This window comes from Corythoichthys intestinalis, chromosome 17 (genome assembly GCF_030265065.1).
Source record: "Corythoichthys intestinalis isolate RoL2023-P3 chromosome 17, ASM3026506v1, whole genome shotgun sequence".
NCBI classification, from domain to species: Eukaryota; Metazoa; Chordata; class Actinopteri; order Syngnathiformes; family Syngnathidae; genus Corythoichthys; species Corythoichthys intestinalis.
Genome location: NC_080411.1, coordinates 36,105,538 through 36,129,328, shown reverse-complemented (window position 1 = coordinate 36,129,328; position 23,791 = coordinate 36,105,538). Strand labels below are relative to the sequence as shown.

Sequence of the window (23,791 nt, the reverse complement as noted above, 5' to 3'; positions counted from 1 at the left end):
TTTAAATATATTTTTCGTATGAGACCAAAGCGCCACATTCGTTTACATTCAGCGAAGCTGACAGAGGTTTCCTATAGCATCTTCAACAATCAATTTGAATCCTTTCCATATCCCACTCCTACCGCAGTTGTTTGCTCTTCAATTCCCCTGTCTTTAGTTTGTTTTTCACTCCTATAGCTGCTCCATATCGAAAAGGAAATACCTTGATGCTCGCAGAGGGCGGGAAGGTTGAAAAAACAGCTGGGCCACTGCGTTCACATGCGCAGGCATGCACAGTGCCTTTTCTGTTTTATCCAAATTATTTTTTTTTATTTAACATCCATACATCGTTGATGAATATATATTTATTTTTAAAAAAGTTAGCGAGAGAGAAGTGGGCCCGACCCGACCGTAAATAATCACACGTAAGTCGCTCCAGAGTAGGCATGTGCCGGTTACCGGTTTCAAGGTTTACCGTGGTATGAAAACGTCACTGTTTAAAAACCACTAAAATTTTCCGTCATACCGGATTCGCTATTTTACATGTCCCAAAAGTGCAGCCAGAAGTGTCTTTGAGCAGCAGCGCTCAGCCCTCCCTCTCCAGTTGTTACTGTGTGTGTCAGTGACGCTATTCTGCTAGAGAGCCAGCGCACCAAAAAAGAAACACTCCAAACACAAGGCGTACTTTTCTTGAATTTATAGAAGTCTCAAATCATGGTAACTGAAATATACAAAATGAATACATTTAAAATGTTGTACAATAGTATTTTTACACGTGTGAGTAGCTTCATTAGCACAAACACAACAGAATGTGAGGAAGTCATATCCATGAACACCATAAAAAAGTTTGCCAAAAAGAAAATACGCATTTTCCTTTCAAATTCAAAATAAAAACTGACTAAAAACTTACAAAGACGAATGTTAGACTAGTGTTAACTGGAAGAGCAACTTCGTCGAGGTTATACTAGTCAATCTCACGGGCGCTGAGAAACAAGCTTGATTGAAGGGGAAAAGAATTGCGACAGATGATCTTGCCCTAACCAAAAATGCACATTCGCTGGAAAAGGTTTTTTACATGAAACCTTTGCACAATAATATTTAAATTTTAACTTATTAATTTTATGTCTTTTTAACACAAAGGCATGACATGTACACTAGAGTTGACACATTAGCTGAAAATGGCGAAACTTCACTTGAAGTTTTCGTCCCCTCAAAAAAAAAAAAAAAGTTGTGCTGTAAATATTGTTTAATTTTATTTAGAAGTGTTTTAAAATGTTTTTATAGCAATTTTTTTTTTGTTCTTGCTCTAATCTTGAGCAACCTCAGCTGTGCCTGTGGGTAGTCTATAAGTTCTATTCATTTTAATTTTATTTAAAATGTTTTTTGTTTGTTTGTTTTTTTATTTATTTATTTTAACATTACATTCATGTTCTGAAAAATGAAAGAAATCCCAGAATTTCCACTCATTAATATTCATGACATTAGCTACTGTTGCTAAGTAGGGACAAACGGAAGTAGGGACAAGACCCCGTTTGTCCCTAACAGGAAATGAATAGAAATTGTGTACGAAAGAGATGTTTACAGAGCTAAACCTACCAATTCTCTCCGAAAATGATGTGCCAGGTGCCAAATTCACTGGCAAAGATGTGGAAGAACATAAAAATGTTCAGTTAAAGAGATGGCTTGAATGTCGAAGGCTGAAAAAGACGAAAAAAACGAGCCGACCTGAGGATAGCTTTAGCTTTTTTTATCGATGCGGCTGACAATGACATTCTCCTGTTTCAACAAGCTATCCTTTACCATCAGCCCTGTCTTTCTTATATATCCTCTGGTTGTCCTACGTCTCTTCCCGTTCTTGGGGGTAATTTAGTTAGCTTTGTGTAGCGATCGTGAATGCTACTCAGTGACAGCCAACGAACACTTTTAATTTTTTCATCGATAACATTAATTCTATAATTTATTTACACTTTCCCCTTGCTAAAGTTGTTTTTTTTATATATATAACAGAAATGGTAACAGTGGCAGTCAGATACCATTGTAATTCTTTTCAGGTCATTCATTGTCAGAAAGAAGCAGTACGTCACAACGTTACGCTAAAAAAATAAGTTAAAAATATAAAAATGGCTTACCTCTTTGTCCTCTGAAAGACCATGCCAACCCAACATAATGTTTACTGCATATGAAATGTGAATGGATTCACCGAGCTGGTGTTAAAGTCCGCGCAAGTTGATTCGGTCTTCACATTTTTTCCTCCCGGGTTTTTGGTTTCCGGAAACGTATGAAGAAAACATCCTTCATGTGTCGTAATATCTTGAGTCGTTTCTACAAGTTCCAAAAAAGCAATGCGTGATCGGCATGTTCGTTTTTGAAAGATTACCGGAGAAAAGTAGCTCAAATTACGTTGCGTCTATGCGAGGGCGAGTCTATAATGTCCCACTTCAGCTTTACTTCCGCTCTACGATGCGATGTCACGGTCTAAAAATAGCCTGCGTGCAGTACGCCATTGCAATAACGTGATACCGTGAAACCCCGGTATTTTTTGCCCAAGGTTATCGCACCGTCAAAATCTCATACCGGCACATGCCGCACCCTCTGCCAAACTATGGAGAAAAAAACTGTGACTTGTAGTCCGAAATATACGGTAGTGGAAAATCAGATTCACCCCATGACAAAAGATTTCTGGTGACCTGTGTGTAGTGCAAAAAAAAAAAAAAAAACTGTGTATCAATACTTTTGCAATCAAATACAGGTAGGCCTAGTCCCCAGGTTAAGAATGACTTTCGTTCCTATGCTAACCAAACCCTGAATTCTTAAAATGTTAATAAAAATAAATTATAAAATGGAAACAAACGTATATATTTTAAACATATTATTTGTTTATTTAACTCATTGCCTGTCATTGAAAATGACAGACGACCGGTAGGGCCGAGTGAATGTTTATTCACTCCTCCCAGTCAAAATGAATTGCTCGTTTTGCGCCATCAATGGCAGCCAATGAGTTAAACATGTGCCTTGTAAAAGGTTAAAACGGATGACACATCAGCTTTCCCATTTCAAAATGATTTGTTTTTCAACACTGTCAATGACAGCCAATGAGTTAGAAGATGTTACAAACTTGCAACGTAGCCTGAGGGCAGTAAAATACAAAAATAATAAAAACTGTGAAAGTTCAGGATAGATGTCATCTCCTCCAGATATGCTGACAGTCTTGTGATAGCATTACCCTTATCATGGGTCACTGAGGATCTGGACAACATTACCCTCGGACCGCAAGATGTTTTGTTCAAATTTTTGTTTTGTTTTGAGGGTTGAGCCGCATCACTAGGGGATAATACTGTTTAAGTGCTGTGTCAGAGAAAACAGCAGCTGCTGTGCATCAGAGGACATGCGTCATGACTCTGACAGTTTGGCTCAGTGTCACCCTCACAGCTAACAGCAGAGCATTAACACTGCACTTAGGTCACAGCTACTGGCAAAGGTGAGATTTAACACTCAGATCACATCAATGTTCTAATATTGTGCAGCTATATACAGTCTTATATTTTTCAGGGTATAATTGATGGTAGCTTTGCATGAAATGCGAAAGCACCCCCCAAAAAAGTAAAAATGTCTGTAGTCCTGCATCATTTATTTAATTCACAGAAAACAGTAATTTTTTTCTACCAAAAATGTACCATTACAGCCCATTGATGTTCAACTGCCACCCAAGTAAGTCCATGCCAATGACAGCCATGCACGTTCGTGCCATTAACGCCCATGTACGTCCTTGCCAATGACGGCTATGTATGTCGATTCCATTGACGCTTATGTAAGTCGATGCCATTGATGGCCATGTACGTCAAAATATCAGCAGGAAGTGACCCTGAAATGTCCCCAAATCAACAGGAAGTGACCTGGAATCAGCAGGAAGTTACCCCAAGGGGTTTACCTGCTAATACTATACAGTCATGTGAAAAAATTAGGAGACCAATTATTAAATTAAATGAGGAGATTCAGTTCTTTATCAAGAAGTGTTCACATATCAATGTCTGATCTTGTTTTTATTTATCTGTGGAAAAGAAAGTTATTTAAATGCAACTGAATATTTGGTTTTATTCATTAAACCAAATATATCAACAAAAATGCATATTCTAACTGGGGAAAAAGTTAGGACACCCTACCACCTAATAGCTGGTGTTACCCCCTTTGGCTGAAATAACTTCAGTGAGACACTTTTTGTAGCCATCTACCAGTCTTTGACATCGGTCTGAAGAAAATTTTTCCTACTCCTCAACGCAGAATACCTTCAGCTGTGAGATGTTTGAGGGGTTTCATGCATGTACAGCGCATATCAAGTCACCCCTCCGCATCTCAATGGGATTAAGATCTGGGCTTTGACTCGGCCAATCCAGGACTATCCATTTCTTTTGAACCAGTCCTTGGTGGATTTACTCGTATGTTTTGGGTCATTGTCATGTTGCAGGGTCCAGTTTCGCTTCAGCTTGAATTATTTCATAGATGATCTCACATGTTCCTCAAGCACCCTCTGATACACGATTAAATTTATGGTGGGTTCTATGATGGTGAGCTCGCCAGGTCCTGCTGTAGCAAAGCATCCCCAAACCATGATACTTCTACCTCCATGCTTCAAAGTTGGTATGAGGTTCTTTTTCTGGAATGCTGTATTGGGTTTACACCAAACATGTCCTCTGTTCTGGTGTCCAAATAATTCAATTTTAGATTCTTATGTCCAAAGGACATTATTCCAGATGTCCTGGTTTTTGTCTACATTCACTCTGGCAAACTTCAGTCTGGCCTTCATGTTCTTCTTGGAGAGAAAATGTTTTCTCCTTGCACCCTTGCTCCCGTGATGACATTTTAGGGTTTTTGGAGACTTCTTTTAGCATCTTGCGGTCTGCTCTTGGGGTAAACTTGCTTGAACGGCCAGACCTGGACATGTTGGCAGTTGTGTTGAATGTCTTCCACTTGTAGACTATTTTCCGGACAGTGGAATGGCTGATCCTATTTTCTTTTGAGATCTTTTGAAATCCCTCAACAGACTCATAAGCATCTACAATCTACTTTCTGAAGGCCTCAGACATCTCCTTTGATCTCACTATTGTGTTTTCTCTCACTTCAACAGTCAGGGGCACACCAAACTAAATGTGAGGTTTAAATAAGGCAATCAGGCATGTGCACCTGATATGATACACCTGTGTGTCATTTTAGCCATTTTAAGTGGGATTGAATGTGGGGGTGTCCTTATTTATTCCTCAACAGAAGTTGCATTTCTTTAAAATTACATTTTACAGAAAGTTATAAAAATATATTTTTTCAGTTTTAGTTGTTTAGTTCTATTACTTGAATCTCTCAAGATTGTAAAAAATAATATTAAATATCCCTATGACCAAATATGTTAGAAAACACACAGGCTTCCATAGGGTGTTCTAATTTTTTCACGACTGTATATTTTGCTCTGAGAGTTTTGGAGAAAATCTTTAATCCTTTTGTCCTAGGACTTTTTTTTTTTTTTTTTCCTTATTATCAAACACACGGAGGAGTAGGGAAAATCATAATTATTTTAAATCTTATCTGTTTTATTCCCTCAAAAAGAAAAAACACTTCTTTCAATTCCAGCATGAGTGGAGTTCCCCATTTATATTTTTGGTAGGTTTTCCATAGTATGGTACGCGCTATTTTTGGTACCTTCGTCAGTGAAACAGTCACACGAACCAATGACTCCCTGCAGTGTTCCTCTCCTTTCAGCGTTCTTTCTTTTTCCGCATGCACACACTCGAACAAGCGACAATGTGTGAGTGTACGTGTGACCTCAGTGACTTACGCTGACACAAAAGCCCCAAAAAGATAAGTCAGTTGTGAGTGTCAGCACTTTCACTTCAAGATAAAATTCTGACCTGGTTATCATTTGTGCTCTGTCTGCCTCCAATCAAAAAACAAAAAAAAGCCACTTGTTTCTTCAAGATAAAAAAAGAAGAACATCACATTGCCAATCCAACAAGGTCATTAGCAATGGTTTTTGGATGCAAGTCTGAGTCACCTGATTTTGAGGACCTGCTGATATCGAGTCTCAAACCGATACTTTTGAAATGTATTTGAACAAAGCTATCGCAACATTATAACCAGGGGTGAAAGTGGGCCAGAACGGTCAGGAACGCAGTTCCGGTATAAGATTCAGGGCCAGAACGCAGTTCCGGTATAAGATTCAGGGCCGGAATGCTGTTCCAGTACACGGTGCTTTGATTCCGAAAATATCACAACAACTGTCAAAATACTATGTTAAAAAAAGGGGAAAAAAATGCTAAGCTGCCACACATGCATTTCAGCTCCAAGAAGAAAACAATGTACCAACATCAGATTTACATACACAAGCAAAATAAAGTGCTTGTGGAGCGTCATCCGTTTCCACCAATATTATTATTGATTTTATTCCATGGACGGCATGGAGGTTTCCCCAGCTGCTGTAGTTATCAGAGTCTGACGATGATGAGTCACATCAATGTGCGAATGTGTTGCATGGGATATTTCCAATCTATTACAAATGCACGCAACAAATCAAAACGCCTGGACTCATTTATCGGTTCATTTGGCTGACATACTGACATATGATCAGCAGAGATGGTTAGCTCTGATTGGTTCAAATGTGCATGTTTTCTGGAACAGCAAAAAAAAAAAGCTTGTTAAATTGATGCTACATAAAAAGGGCAATGCAACATAAAATGGATCAAATCTTTAAGAGCAACGAAAGAGTTGAGGAGGCTTAAATTATCATAGTTTTATTTGCTCTGATGGGGAGGTTCAGTCATCTTAGCTGTCAATGTGCACTTTCGACTCATATTTGTTCATTTATGTTTGGCTACTTATTAATTTCCTTATGATTTAAGAAAGTCAATGTTTGCGTGATCTTCAAAATATATTCCATTTCACTCTGCATAATATACAGTGCCCTCCATAATTATTGGCACCCCTGGTTAAGATGTGTTTTTTAGCTTCTAATATTTTTTTAAATTCAAATAATATGGGACCTTAATGGAAAAAAGAGAAAAATCCAACCTTCAATACAAGTGCATGGTCCTAGGCTTCAACTGGGGCTGTGGCTTCAACTGGGACCATGTGCTTTGGTCAGATGAGACCAAGATTGAGCTTTTTGGAACCAAACACTCTAAGTGGGTCTGGCGTGCCACGAAAGATGCGGATGCTGAAAAGCACCTCATACCCACTGTGAAGTATGGGGGTGGGTCAGTGATGCTGTGGGGCTGTTTCGCTTCCAAAGGCCCTAGGAACCTTGTTAGGGTACATGGCATCATGAATGCTTTGAAATACCAGGACATTTTAAATCAAAATCTGTTGCCCTCTGCCCGAAAGCTGAAGATGGGTCGTCACTGGGTCTTTCAGCAAGACAATGACCCTAAACATTTGGCCAAATCTACACAGAAATGGTTCACCAGACACAAAATCAAGCTCCTCCCATGGCCATCTCAGTCCCCAGACCTTGTTTTGTTGGCAAAAGGGGGTTGTACAAAGTATTAACACTGGGGTGGTAATAATGGTGACACATATTATTTGATATCAAATAATTATTTCTTCATGTGGGATTTTTTTCCCCACTGAATAAATGCACTTGTATTGAAGGTTGGATTTTTCTCTTTTTTTCCATTAAGGTCCCATATTATTTGAATTAAAAAAAAACAAAAAAACATTAGAAGCTAAAAAACACATTTTAACCAGGGGTGCCAATAATTATGGAGGGCACTGTAAGTCATTTGTACTTATTTTTCCTGAATGTATGTTACTTATATCTTTATTATTAAAAAAAAAAAGGAAACGTTTACATTAACTTCAATTTTAATATATATCCTATGTTCTTAAGTAGTTAAAATTTGGCATTTAGTGTGTGATGAAATGAAGGAAAATAAAAATTAGGGGATGGAGGTTGGGGTTATTACTTATTAAAATCAGTTTTTGTATGTGTTATAGAAATAACTGTGCTAAAACAGTTTTCTTTGCATTTCAGTAGTTTGAGAGGTTTGACCCCACCGTCAAAAAATGAAATAAATTAATTAATTAATCAATAAAATTTCTTGCTCCGTGGCGACCTTCACGTCGCGGAGTTCCGGCAAGAAATTCTAGCTACTTTCACCCCCGATTATAACCGTATCAAAGGTTGTTTTTTTTTTTACATTTCGCAAATCAGTTGTGTAGCACAAAATAATGTCGCAACTCGGGATTTGGACGACTAGTCATTTATTCCTTTAACCTACTACTCTTAATTAAACGTTTTGTATTTTACGAGCGGGTTAAACTAGGCAACATGAGCCCCTTTCAAACATATGCTGAATTCCGTTAGCCCTTATGTCTGAAAGTAATTTCCCAGGTTGACTGACACAGAGATGACACGGACATTAACCGGGTCCCATCCTGGTATAATGTCAGGGACTTCACCGGGATGCGCATGCATAAAAGCAGCCGGTTGATTCCCCGGTCACAGCGCAAAGGCTGATTACGTACGTACTGATTGCTGGATAAAACACCATGCACTGAAAAAAATAACTCATTGGACGGACACAAATAAATTTTGGGCAGGATTTCCATCCATTAAATTTATGTAGCCCCAACTCAAACTAAGTACCTTCTTGTAATATGATAAAATTGAGTTCGTCAAACTCATTTTTATCAAATACAGCCAAAATAAAATAAGTTGAGGCCAGTTAAAGTACTAATTTACATGTCGAACTCAATATAGTCTAAAATATTTTTTTCATACTTCCTTTGACCCTCATATCAGACAGAACACAAAATCTGGTGTTTTTATTTAAAACAAATAAAAACGCATCCCAATTTACAGTATACCTATCATCAACATGAAACTTATCAAAATAATGATGAAAAACATTCTCTTAAGTTTTTTCCTCTATGATAAAGACAGTGCATGACCTATCACGTATAGAAAAGTAATCTGCTGACTTCAAAAGTGGTTCAAACAAAGTAGCACAAGTACGAGTACAACAATAAGTACAATATTTGCAAAGGCTAAGGTATGGTATAACCAGCTCCAATTAAACAAGAAACCTTACCATAAAGTGTAATACAGTATGTAACGCCTGCAAACACATAATAAATATATATGTACAACACACATGTAGAAGTACAAAACAGAACCTGAATAATATTTAAATTTCTTTGAGTCCAGTCAGCCTTTCCATATGCCCTCAATCACAATTCCCACGTCCTCTGGCTCCTCATGTCCATCTCTTCTGATTGTGTAAATCCCCATGACTGTGGTGGCGATGTCCCTTTCTGTATCCTCAGCAGCAGATGACTGAACACAAAAAACAAATTTAAGTAAAACGCTAAACAACAAACACAAAATCATATACAAAATATAAATGCACAGTTACATTTAGCCCCACGATATAATAGATTATGCAAGGTGCAAGAGTGCCGATGCCATTTGTCGCATTCCACAAGTTATATAAACTCTTCTTTGTGTAGTTTAGCTAGCTAACTAGCTAGCAGGCCTGCAATGTCTGGCTTCACTAACGGTGAAATTTGTCTCACGGTCTTTTCACAGCAAGCTTTTAAAAATATTACATAATCGCGTACTCACCAATGAGTGCGATTACAGCACCTTTGAGCGTCTCTGTAAAGTATAACCCCGCAGCAGCGCCGAAAGAAGTTGTCAGTGAAAAAGCTAGTCCAGACGGGGATGAACAGAGGCTGAGCGCGCGTTGCTTTGCACATGCGCAATGGGCGGTCCCAAATCAAATGAAACGCATTCATTTTGAGTTCTGAATGTGAAGATGAAATTATTACGTTGACACTATGAAATGTACATATATTTCGTATTTAACAGATTTGTTTTAGCAAATCAAATACAAAATTAATGCGTTACATCAAAGAAGGGCTTGGATGTAGCACTGGTTCTTAATGTGCATCAATACAGCAGGTATCATACATTTATTTTGAACACTGCAAAAACTTAAAATCCTATCAGGACTTACCATTTAGACTAACGTAAAACTTAGCTAGAACCTAAAAATACCTTGACACAAATGGAAATTCAATTGAAACACGTGAAACACTTTTAAGTGATGTGTGTTATCAAGCGTAATGACATTTTTAGGTAAGAAATGATAAAAAAAAAAAAATTAAAAAAAATGTATACTGAATATTATAAGATCTAGATCTGTTTTCAACGATGTACATTGAAAATAAAGACATTAGCCACGTTTACATGCTGACTTTTATTCATACCGATTCAAATCATTCCGAATGGAAATTTCAGATCAGCTGTTTACATGTCACTTCATCTATTCCGATCCAGCGTTTACATGTGTCTGCCTTTATTCCGAAAGGACGTTTGACAACTGCCGTCTGACTTGCGCAGATTAATCAAAACAAAGTGTCACGTTGCAAAACATGGAGATCGATCGTCAGATCAGCTGCTGTTTTAACTTTTCGAGTGGAAACAAAACTTCAGAATGACACGCCGTTCATTTAAAAAGTTGTGTGGGCTGGTGGAGGGATTCATGGATATAAACTTTCCGCCGGACTCCAATTAGGTGCGCTGTGCGTGTGCTTGGAAGCCATGTTGCAAGTGACGTTACTTACGTCACAAACTGACGTCACCACGTCAGTACGGAGCATGTGCAGAAAGAACGCAACCAGACACCATTCCGCTTCCCTGTTTACATGATATAATTTTACTTCTAATCGGTTTGGGAAAAGGAATATTCCACCCCTGTGAATCGGAATGAAATTCCATTCGGTTTGGGCCTGTTCATTCCGAATGAGGTGTTTATATGGAACACATTTATTCGGTTTGAACAAATATTCCGATTGTAATTGGAATATTTGGCTCCATGTAAACGTGGCAATTGATTGTCTGAAAATGGTTCAATATTAGGTGAAATGTCTTGTTTTGCATGCATGCATGTTTATAATTGTTCTTTACCTAAAAATATATATATCTTTTATCCGATTAATTGATAAAAAATTTTCAGTCGAATACTAGATTACTAAAATATTCGATAGCTGCAGCCCGAATTGAGATGAACTTTTGTTCTTCACCAAAGACTTATTTTCCACCATAATTTGCAAATAAATTCTTTAAAAATATGACGAAGTGATTTTTTGGGATGTTTTTTTGCTCATTCTCTCTCTTATATCTGAGGTATACCTATAATGAAAATTACAGGCCGCTCTCATCTTTTGATCTGGGAGACCTTGCATAGTTGGTGGCTGACCAAATACTTTTTTGCCCCACTGTATCTTGGTGATTTTTTGGCAATTGCTGTCGCTGGATATTTACCTTTGATCTGCAAAGTTTGTGTCAGTAATGTTAGAAAAAAAAAAAAAAAAAAAAAAAAGGAAAATCTTCACCACTCACTTTGTTGGTTGTTACGAGCCTCCATGACTACTAAATACCAAAATGATCGAGGAAAAATCCCCATGTTTTGATTAAAAAAACAATAGCAAGAATGCTGAGGTCATAGTTGGAAGCCAAGGAACAGGCAGCAGAGTGTCACCATTGTTTCTATTTCTATTTGCTTCCAGTATTCCCAGACTTTTTTCCATATCAAACATGTTTGTCTCCCCCTCTCTCTGTCTCGTTCTCTCATTCACTTATTCATCGCCCCCCGCCCAGCTCTCCTTCACGTCTATTCTCTCGATAGAAAAGAAATGTTTATTATGGTTAAGCGTCCGCGGGCCCAGTTGCACAACCCTCTTTGGAGCCAAGGTCTTTCCTTCGCTTCCTGACTGGGGCCAGGAAATGGGACCTTTTTTAGCTTTGTGCGTCACCATAGTCGGCTGGAATCTGGCTCCATACAAGGTATAAATATATACATCCACACTGCGGACGAGACACTACCGCTTCCGCGTCTGGCCCAAGGGAAATAATGGATTCTAGCAACTCATGAGAGAGGCTGTCGATGCGTGAACACGCAAAACGATCTGTCTATCCAATAAGTAAAACATTGGGTATAATTATCACTTGGGCTGCAACTATGGTTACCGCCTCCCTGAAAAAAAAAAAACAAATTTAAAAAAAAAAAAAACAAACATTAATTCCGAGGTAAACTCCCCCCAAAATTTAGGTGCATTCACAGTCCCTCAGCAGTAGGCATGTGCTGGTATGAGATTTTGACGGTATGATAACCTTAAGCAAAAATACCGCGGTTTCACGGTATCACAGTATTGCAATTATCGCTCTAAAATGTGTTATTTTGAAATGTATGGGTTTAAAAAAACAAAACAAAAAAAAAACATTGAACAATTTTTCACAACATATTTGCAAATTGGAACATCGACATGAATGTAATGTTAAAATAAAAATATATATAACAAAAAAATAAATAAAATAAATAGACCTTATAGACTAAACCCACAGCTGAAGTTGCTAAACAATAAAACAAAAATAAATATTTTCCATAAAAAGTAAAAACACTTCTAATAAAATTTTAAATATATGTACTGTATGTCAGGTACTTCACTGACTTTAAAGCTCGACCTCAAAATTTTTAGAGACTTGCTCATTTTCTACATATTTCGCTCTGAGTCCAAGTTGTGATGCAGGACTGTGAGTATGTTCACCTTTTCTGGGTTAATATACTACTACTACTATTAACCCTGTGGTTGAATATTAATAAAGAGCGAAAGATGGAGATGGAGAGCGTGTGTATGACTCGTATCATTATATACACATTATATGTATTATATATTATATATATTATTATACACACACTCCCACCCTCTCTCAACATAGAAAGTCGCCAGAGAGAAAAAACACCACTGGCTTTATTATGAAGATGTTATTTAGAACAGGTTTACAATGGCGGAAGACTTTACAAATGTATGCGAATAGTAGTGAGGAAACTAGTTCATCGTCTTGGCGTGCTAACTAGCCACGTTAATAGCCTCGTTAACAAGCTTACGTTATAGTACTTGTTTTACCCTTGCTAGACGTACGAAACACGCTGGAGTGAACTCGCATAGCTGGTGGGAAACGTTGATGCCATTGTATACACATTCATGACAGCGCAGCGATAGCGGTGTCACCGACACATAAGCAACAACCGGAGGGGGAGGTCAAGCCACTTATCGCTGCATTTTTGGGACATAAAAATGAGCTAATACCGTACTACGGTATGACGGAAAATTTTAGTGGTTTTTAAACCGTGACATTTTCATACCATGGTAAACCTTGAAACCGTTTTGCCTACTCACATGTCTACTCAGCAATACGTTTCACAAATGATCACTCCAAATATAATGTGGAAATGCTAACGAAATTGACAGAACACAAAAATATAATACAAATTGTGAAAACATAAGACACAGAGTCACACAAGAAAACAAATGATCATCATTTTGAATATGCTGTTTACTCGTGCTGAAGTGTCAGAACATCCTCGACCAATGAGATGACCGTGATTATCATATTTCTATAAAAAAAAAAAAAAAAAAAAAAGCTACAATGCTCAAGTAGGTCAAAATCCAACGTAGGGCTACTGCACCTTAAAACAGGTTTTGTTTTTTGCTTGAGATAATTGTTGTTATGATTTGGTCTAAACAAATAAAAGTTGATTTCATTTTGTTTGACTTAGAACACATCCATAACTGAACAGTATGGACATGCAGGTAACAATGTTTTTTAGGTAACCTATTGTGGTTCCTCGGTTTTATTATTATTATTATAGTTATTCTTGGTTCCGCAGCCCCTTTGAGCTCAATTTGACCCCCTTAGAATGCTTCACAATGCACCAAAATCGGCAGGCAGTTCAAGACAGGTGCAGTCTTTGATACCGTGTAAAGACAAATTCCAAATACATTATGTAGCGGCAAGCGTCCCCTAGCAGTAATTCTTTGTCCCGCCCTACTTTGACCCCCTCAGAATGCTTCAAAACTCACCAAACTCAACAGCCAGGTGAACACTGGTGAAAACTTTGACAAAATGTTACCAAAAATAAAAATATGCGTAAATGTGTGTAACGCCCCCTAGGAACAAAGGTGAAAGAGGAGGTAACAACACAAAGTTTAAAATTTAGAACACATCAGTACTATATGAATGGGATACCATACGCGATGCCCAGACTGCCGTAAGTTCAACATCCAGCAGATGTAGAACCCCCCACCCACCGCGGTAACGCCCCTGTTCTCAACCAATCTCAAACCAAATTAGGGCTACATGTGGAAACGGAGGCAGCTACGATGGAAAAATGCCAGCACTTTCTTAGTGTTCAAAAAATTTATTTAGACTAGGCTTGATTATATAATATCTAGTGATTTTAGCCATGGAATTAGAAAAGGAATTTAGTTTCCCTGAGCTTCTACTTAGCTAACATCCAAGCTAAGTACGTCTTTGCACACATACACACAGCAAATGAAGTTTCTTACAATTTTGGCAACTTTGTCACATTGTGTCAGGCAAAGGGTTTTATATACAAGTAATAATGACATACGTGGTTGGTTCTACCGTAATATATCATTGCTGTTAAAGACTCTGAAAAAGCGCAGCAGGCTTACGTTTAAATATGGCTATCCTTAAATGAGGCGTTTCCAGTGGAGTTCGTCCGAGGTGAGTCGCTGTCTTCCCGGTCAACCAAGAACACAACTGTTTTTCGACCAAAACTCCCGCTCATCCATTATTCGATGACTTTTCAATCATATTTCCTGGTCAAATCATAAAAATAAACTATATCTTAACATTAGTTAATCAACTGTTAAACAATGTTAACCCAACCTTCACCTGACATACCAGAGAACAATGTTGTTTGAACGTCACTGCCATGTGTCATCGGTTTTTGCGACATTGATTTAACATAGTTTGTTGTCGAAAATTTGTCAACCATACTGATGATTTTGATGGAAAATCAACGTTAATTCAATGTCGATTTGCTATCTGGGTTGTTAAAGTTTTAATTAAGGTTCTGCGTATAAAACATAAAAATAATTTCTCAGGACACAAATCAGACAAAAGTCCTGTTCATTCAAATTAAATAAAAGTGCTGCTCATTGATCTTTTTTTACTTGTCGGTAAAATGACTCATTTATCTTCTTTAAACAAACTAAACAACAAAATCGAATAAGGAGGAGGCAGACTGTAATATATCAGTTTTCTTTATCCAACAGTATCCAATTTAAATACAATCCAAATCCAATTTCAAAGCCCACTCTCTTGTATGACAATTTACAGTTATAGTGGGAGTTTGTGTTGAAAGGATACTCTAAGCTGTTATATGAATAGGTTTATGAATGTGGTTTCTTAATAAAAAGAAATAAAACAACTATCTAGCAAAAACTCACGTGCTAATATGCTTCACCAAAACACAATACAAACGGACACTTAAGACACTGATTAGCATCATGGCGAACTAGCTTAGCACTCCATACGAAGTGGTAACATAACCAGTACCTCACTAGCAAAGTATACAAACAATACAATTGGCTTCATTTACTCACCACTGAAAGAGACACACTGGATCTAACAACACCCACGGTTCAAGATAATCTAACTTTCAAAACGTCGTAAATCATATTGATTCAGGAACTCAACCTGATTGTAGCAGTGAACTCTCTCTTGCCCTAATCACTGGCTTTCATGCAGCCTCACAAACAAGGACCCAAACGGGACTGCTCATAGCTGCCGGCAAAAATCGAAAATTCGTTTAATTCGTTGGCAACAAATTTGTTGATATTTTTTTTTTCGATTTAATCGTTTAGTTGTTGCAGTCTTAATTATCACTTTGCCTTTGAGTAGATTTCAACATACTGTAACAAACGTATTTAAAATGAACTACTGTAATTTCCGGACTATTGATTGAAGGGAATAGTATCTTTTCTTGTATTTACTCTTTGACTGTTCGTATGACTCTAACACATTTAAAATAATCAATTAGGGAATAGTATCTTTCTAATACACCCAATATAATAATAAGTAGCAATTATATCATAGTTTAAGAAAAACAAGCAGAATATATTTTATATTATGAACAGTTGGACTTGAAATAATAAGAATTTGCAGCGCCAAGACAACGGGTAGATAAGCGCAAAACAGATACAGGACACCTTCTGACCACGGAAGCCCAACGCGGGCGTCATGCAGCTGACTGAGCAAGATTGACGCTGACAAGCAGGTAATAGGCAAGACATCTACAAGCACCTGCATCCGCACCACCAAATCCCGCCATCAGCTCTTCTGGAGGCCAACAATGGGCCGTCCAGAACAATGACGAGACATATTGTCTTGTCACAAGGAACATCTGAAAACGATGAACCCGCGACTGGGAAGTTGACACTCAGCACTCACGTAGCGCTGAGGGGACAAATTCCTCAACTCTCGTTAGCCTGACAACAGTAACACCCGAAACACTCCTGCCCAATCCACAACAGAAAATAATCCTAAGCAGCGCCCAAACACACCCTCTTTCCGGGCCACAGCCTGCCTCACCAGAGCCTTTAAAAGACTGAATGTTTAACTAATCGTTGTCATTTTTCCCGGGAATCTTTTGTTGACTTGTGATATTATGGCCCTGGATCCAGTTTGCCTTCTCGCCTGGATATCTTTGTCCTGTATGATTGCTGCCGACCTTTGTCAACTTGTGTTTTGAAGCATTTTCCCAGCTTTTAAAATAGAATCAGTACAAGGGGTTAAGACTAAGGTGAACGTGCAGAGTTTGTCCTTTTCGTGAATCCGTCAATTTGGCTAAAAGGTCAGATTCCTTCACTATAAAGCGCACTCGACTCTAAGCTGAATTGCCCAAATTATACACAATTTTAGAAAAAAATCCATATATAATATATATATATATATATATATATATATATATATATATATATATATATATATATATATATATATATATATATATATATATTAGGGGTGCAACGGTTCAGTTAGCCCACGGTTCGGTTTGAACCTCGGTTTTGGATCACGGGTTCGGTTTCGGTTTGCGTTTTGCTTTTTTTTTTTTTTTTTTTTTTTAAACTGCCTTTATTTTGCTTTTTAAAAAAATTAAATAAACACTTAAAATGTAAACATTTTCGACTGTTAAAATGCCTCTTAGCTCTTTGGCAAGTGTAGTGACTGACTACTGAAATACACACACAGTAGTAAAAAAGTTACTTGGCAAAGTAACTGGTGATACCCTTCATGTTTTTTTTTTTTTCATTAAAAATAAAACAAAAGAAACAAACAAACAAACCCAAAAACATAGTAACCTTTGCTATGTTTGGAGGTCATTTAATGTTGTGAATCAACCGTTAAAGTTGATAAAATTGCTCCCGTTTTTGCCTTAGTTCCCTTCTGTCTACTTTCGACATGTGAAAATTTCAAAACTGTTTCATCCTTTAAAGATAGACTGAAGTCAAGATTTTGCCGATTTAGGAGTATTTTGGATAAAAACTTGCTTAGGTTCGCTCGGAAGGTTTACTACAACAGAGCCTTTCTGAGAAGTTTACTGCTCTAAAATGGCGGCTGTTTACTTACGCTACCGTGTGTCATTTCGCATGTAGTTCTATATGCATGTGATATCTAGACGTAGATTGTATGATGTCGGCCACAGTCAGGAAATATTGGAGCCGCCTAGCATCGCGTTTGCTACAAACCAAACGCGTGACCAAATCCAAACGGATGAAAAAAAAAACAAAAACGCAATGCACGAAAAACGTGCAGATTTTGAACTTAACGTACGGCGTACACATTTAAAAATCAGTGCTCACTTGTACAAATAACGCCGAGACCGTACAACTTGACAGGTATGAATTATAGTGGACCGTCACAGTTAGGTAGTAGCACTCTATAGCACGGGACGTCCAACTATCAGCGGTCAGGGCGAAACTATGTGCTTTCGCGAAATCATCTTCGATAGCTTTGCGTGCCATTTCATAAATGTCGGGGATTATGTTGTTGGCGAAATATGTCCGCGAGGGATTAATATAACGCGGGTCAAGCGTTGCAATTAAATTCACTAAGCCCGCATCTTCAACCACGGAATATGGTTGCATGTCTTTTGCAATGCACATCCCCGCTGCGTGGGTTATTTTCTTGTGTTTTTCTGACCTGATATTGTAAGGCTTTTGGAACGCCTCTTCTATAGACCCGTGTGTTTCACTGGTGTCATCTTCGGGGTTGTCCTGCTCTGAGAAAGCGATGTCTGTGGGTGATGCCGGGCTGAGGTGCCCAAGTCATGTTAGAAGTGTTGCCGTTAGCATAGGGAACAAGCGCTAAGCAATGCTTGCAAATTGTTTTTTTTTTTTTTCAATATTTTCTCTCCGTCTGCATTGTAGTCCACGGGGAAACTGAAATGTTGCCACACCGCAGATTTGAAAGAAGCCGGTGCCTCCTCAAAAATCGGTCTGTCGACTCCTCCGCTCGCCATAACTTTTTTTGTTTTCTTTCTTGTTTCACTTTCACCTCGCTCGTAAGCGAGAGAGGGCGTTACTCGGCTCATATTACACAGGTGCTTGACAGCGATTGGACATTTACTCGCGGGGCAGGAATTTCTCCACAGCTGCGCTTCACGTCACACACAGGCACACAGAGTTTGACCAATTCATTCCACAAGCGTTCGGAATAAATTACTGTAATTGCAAAACCAAAAAGGCGCGGTTCATAAAGGCGTATTGAACCGTACAGGGCGAACCGTATGGTTCGGTTTTGAACCGCAAACCGTTGCACTGCTAATATATATATATATATATATATATATATATATATATATATATATATATACGCTGCACCTGACTATATTGCAGGTGTCCATACCTTAATATGTGACATTTACAGTTTGCTTCCATCTTTCAGAAAAGCAACACATCCGCACTGGTCCTGTACGGCAATGAACATGGCAGCAATGTTCACGACGTTGACGTCCCAGATGAGGACGAGGAACTGGTGAGGTGGACGACTCGCAAGTTTGGCGGCGTCACTTCCTTTACCACTGTGGAAAATCTTAAAGTGATGTACTCCAGGCCCACGGAAGGTAAGGAACCTATTTTTTGTAGTACGTAAGTGTGTCATTTTCCAATTAAAGCCAGGTGAATTAAAAGTGTAGAGAACTGTGCTGCTCTCGCCTGTGTGAACACAATCATTTCCCCTACAAATCCTCCTTAAGGCGCACTGAGCCTCACAAGCGCTCCGACATGGCTCGAGGTGGATGCCGGTGATGTTGGTAGTTATTTCATCCTCTTCCATTTTCCCCCTGTGACATCGGTGTCTATCAACAGAGAACATGTTACGTGATCCCCCACTGAATTTAAAAATGAGTCTTTGGATGATTAATGCAGTCATTAATACTGTAGATTAGGGCTGTAGCTATCGATTATTTTAGTAGTCGATTAATTGATGAACTAGTTAGTTCGAGTAATCAGATAAGGAACATGAAAAATTAAAATATTTGAGCTGAGCCTCAAACGGTGTTTAAAAAAAAAAAAAAATCTATGTACAACAAAAGAACAATTGGCTAACTTACATAAAAGTCTGCTAGCTTAAATGCTATAAAATGCTAACTTTTTTTTAAACAATGCTCTTAACAAATGGTTCAGACACATATTCCCACAAAAAACTGGCTAACTATGCCTATAAACTAAATTATGAATGGATAAAAAAACTTTAGCTCAAACAAAAACTTAGCTTACATTGGTCTTAACAGGGAGCAGTTGGATTCAGCCATGTGAAATGAGGCAGACCAGAGGGCAGTGTATCCACCCTAATAAATAAAACTAAATGCAAACACTTTCAAAATAAACCATTACAACGCCACTTTAATTAAACGAATACTCGAAGCAATAAAATTAGAATATTTTTAAGTAATTAATTACTTAATTAACAATAATTACTAATACTAATACTAATTACCAATACTTGAGTTAATTGATTAATCGTTGCAGCACTACTGTAGATATTAAAGGGGACGTTCAGAATTTTTGGCATTCAGCTTAATCTTCGAATTGGTGGGAGTTTAATTAGTCGGTGTAGTTGATTTCAACAAATTCAGTGCAGTTTGTTTGTTTGGGTTCCGGAGTGACTAAACTAGCGCATATAATTTTTACATTATAAACATGCTCTCTTTCTCAACAGACACAGTTGCCAGAGAGAAAAAAAAATACGTTTTACAAGGGCTAGACACACTAAACACGCTGGAGTTAACTCTCGTAGCTGGTGGGAAACATTCATGACAGTGTTTACTCACCTTTAATTTTGTATAAATGCGAAATCATATTGAAGGTATTGCCTCCTCGGCAGCCACCCTCCACAAACTTGTTTTACATGTTGTTTGGCCCTTCTCCTCTAACCCCGGTATTACACCAGACACGTCTACGCCGCGACAACGTGGCCGCCGCGACAACACAGTGAAACGCGGCCGTTAACGTCAATCAGCCAATGCACGCTAGTCGCAGTGCGGCCGTGTTTTAGACGCGTCCTGCAAGCGGTTCAAAGGGTCTCACGCGAAAAGAACGACAGAGTTTATTATATGACACGAGACGCGACCCTCCTGCGCCAATACTACTAGGTAGGATCGGGCAGACTGAAGTCGTGTAAAAAATACGGTGGATCAGGTCGATTTTAAAAATAATATGCAATCGTAACCCTTACTTTTCAAGTCCATCAGATCTCATGAGGCTGTGAGTAGATCGGGTCACAATTTACTTGTTGTTGTTGATTTATTGCCGTCTTCTCTGCTATAATAACCTACTGTTCAACTCTGCTTTTAATCTTGGCGCACCAGTACCCCTGTGTTAAATACAAAACCCTCCTACAACAACAAAACAAGTAGGAACTATTACTCACATAGTAACTAAAATTATACTACAGAAAATATAGAATATGAATTAATACTACATCACATTTGAAATGAGCTAAAACACCTGTAATTAAATAATAATACACAAATTTCACTTGAGAAAATCTATCAATTAAGCTTTTGAAAACCGTTCATAAGAAAAAAATATTGATTCATTGAGGCATTTAATTTGTAAAATACATGTTAAAATATTTGTCATTGGGATTGCTTTTCTATCTAGCACTCATTTTTTCTTCTTTCAGAAAGAAAGCTGACCAATACGCCGGGTCTGAAAGACAGATGGTTGTTGTATTATTATCTTTAAATCCCCGCTACTCTCGCACAATTTTACAATACTCGCGTAACCCCATCGAGCCGCTCTAAAGACGCTCCGCTCGTAAAACGCGTCCTATGGAAATTGATGGCGAGCGTCAGTGGTGCGTTGTCGCGCCGCCATCGCTCACACGCCGTAGACGTGCCTGGTGTGTTACCGGGGTAAGCCGCACCTGTCTATAACTTTTCTGTAGCCGAAGTATTCCCATTCCAGCAATTTATTTTTCATCGATGGGGTAAAAAGTTCAGTAATTTTATCTCCTCCAGCCATGGTGTAGCACAGCTGACTCACTGACACTGAGCAACAACCGGTGGGGGAGGGTTGAGCCTTGCAGCTGCATTTTTGGGACATAAAAAAATAACCAATACCGTAGTATCAATTTATTTTGTAGAATTTTTTTGCGGTTTGGAAACTGGCGTTTTCATACCACGGTATACCTTGAAACTGGTAATTGGCACATGTCTAGGCTCGACATTTAAAAGCAAGAAGCACATCTTTTATAGTATTGCATCGTATTTTTGCCTCTCGTAACCTGAAAGTTCTTTCCTAACAAGAGGCAATATTTTCCCCTTTAAACGTGTTGTAACTAGGGCTGTTAAACGATTAAAATTTTTAATTGAGTTAATCACAGCTTAAAAATTAATTAATCGTAATTAATCGCAATTCAAACCATCTCTAAAATATGCCATATGTTTCTGTAAATTATTGTTGGAATGGAAAGATAAGACACAAGACGGACATAAACATTCAACATACTGTACATAAGTACTGTATTTGTTTAATATAACAATAAATCCACAAAATGGCATAAACATTATTAACATTTTTTCTTTTAAATGGAATCACGGATAAAGACTTCTTAAAAGATACATTTGAGTACAAGTTATAGTAATTTTATATTAAACCCCTCTTAAATGTGTTCTTTTTAATTAAATTTGTAAAATTTTCAATCAAAAAATAAACTAATAGCTCGCCATTGTTGACGTTGCCGAGCGGTGACGTCACATCGGACTCCCTGCCGTTCTTCCACAGTGTCTTTAACTACGTGAGGTAGTGATTAAAATACACCACAAGGTGTCAATGGTGAGTTTTAAATTAATTAGAGATCTAGTCAAGGCAAAGTCTGAGTAAGTTTTATGTGTATTTTGGGTAGCTATTTTGATTGGGAATGCCAGTTCTCTTTGCATTGAGTGCTTTTCTTTTTGTGAGAGATTTTTTTTGAGAGATGTACTGTAGAGATGATACTGTAACGACTCAACTGTTCCGCACAAAAGCATGATGGGAAGTTGGGCAACCATGTCTGTCAGTGGTGGCTGCAAATGGTATACAGTATGTTCTGCGACGTGTTCAAATAGGCGTGTTAAGAAAAATATTGTCTCCTGCTCCGCCCAAATGCATGATGGGAAGTTGGGCAACCATGACTGTCAGTAGTGGCTGCAAAGAGTATACAGTACGTTCTGCGTTGTGTTCAATTAAGCGTGTCAAGAAAAAGTTTGTCTCCTGCTCTGCCCAAATGCATGATGGGAAGTTGTACAACCATGACTGTTAGTAGTGGCTGCCAAAGCTTAAGCCAATAACAGGCGAGGTCCAATTAACGCCTGAGTCCACTCGCATTTCTCTGCCTTTGCCTTGATGTGCTAAATGGTGTCATTGTAAACTGTTTGAGGCAATGCAGAAACAGGTCATTCTGTGCATGTTCTAATTGTGTCAAATATTTTAACGTGATTATGTAAAAAAAAAAAAAAAAAAAATTCCGCCCGTTAACGCGAAACATTTTTACAGCCCTAGTTATAACCTGAAAATGGTGTCTGTGAGATGTTCGTAAGTAAGAGGTACCGCTGTATAAGAAAAGTTTGTGGCCTTCCTGGTGTATACTAACTCACATATGTTGACTTTGACAACAATGTTTGACTCATTTCATCAGAATATTCAAGCAGCAGGGGCCTGTGTGTTTTCCTTGTTTCTTTTTTGCTGTATTGTTCATGTAGTTAATGCCGGCAAGAGAGAGAGAGAGAGAGAGACGCTGACTAAAACAGAAAGACGGAGAAAATTTGGAATTCATAGCTCTGTCCATCGTAACAATAGGAAAATACATAACAAGTCGCTGTGGGCATTAAAATTCTTGATGCCTCCGTTTCAAGATAGTCTGGCTGAATGATAAAAGAGATGTAAGTGATTATTGGCATCTTTGTAGTATCTGACATCCTTACCTCCTCAAGATTGAGGTTGCTTTTAAAAGTTGTTTACTGTTTGCAGACATAGATTTTTAATATGAGCAAACATTTTCTTTTTCTTTTTTTTTATGTGCAGTAGTTATAAAGCTATTAGTATTCAGCTTCTGTGTAATACTTCAGGATGTTTCTAAAATGCAGTATTTCCATTAAAGCTGGAAAGTAAAAGAAGGTCAAATGAAGTTTACCTGCAAAACTTTTGCAATACATCATGGTCAACATAACCATATTTGGAAGTGCTGAGATAGCTAGTGCGTCTTTTGTTGAGGCTCTGCTCCTTTTTAGGAGGTGGAATTACTTAGCATAATATCGTATAGAGGCATATGTATCGCACAGTATGTTAACTGCCATTGGCTGCAGTAGATGTCCAATCTATTTGACCTGGGAGGGCTAACAGTGAACGAACAAATTCACTGCCACCCTTCCGCCTTGCCGTCTTCTAGTGTTAAACTCATTTGAATTCAAAA

At 38.1% G+C, this 23,791-nt stretch overlaps 1 protein-coding gene across 1 annotated transcript in view; it reads left to right on the top strand.

Annotated features, from left to right (window-relative positions):
- eng (endoglin) overlaps positions 1 to 23,791 on the top strand; it is a 141,162-nt gene that overhangs the window by 81,384 nt on the left and 35,987 nt on the right. The window contains exon 5 of the mRNA XM_057819773.1: positions 18,782 to 18,959. Within this exon, the coding sequence (XP_057675756.1) occupies positions 18,782 to 18,959 (178 nt within the window). The remainder of the gene's footprint in view (positions 1 to 18,781; positions 18,960 to 23,791) is intronic.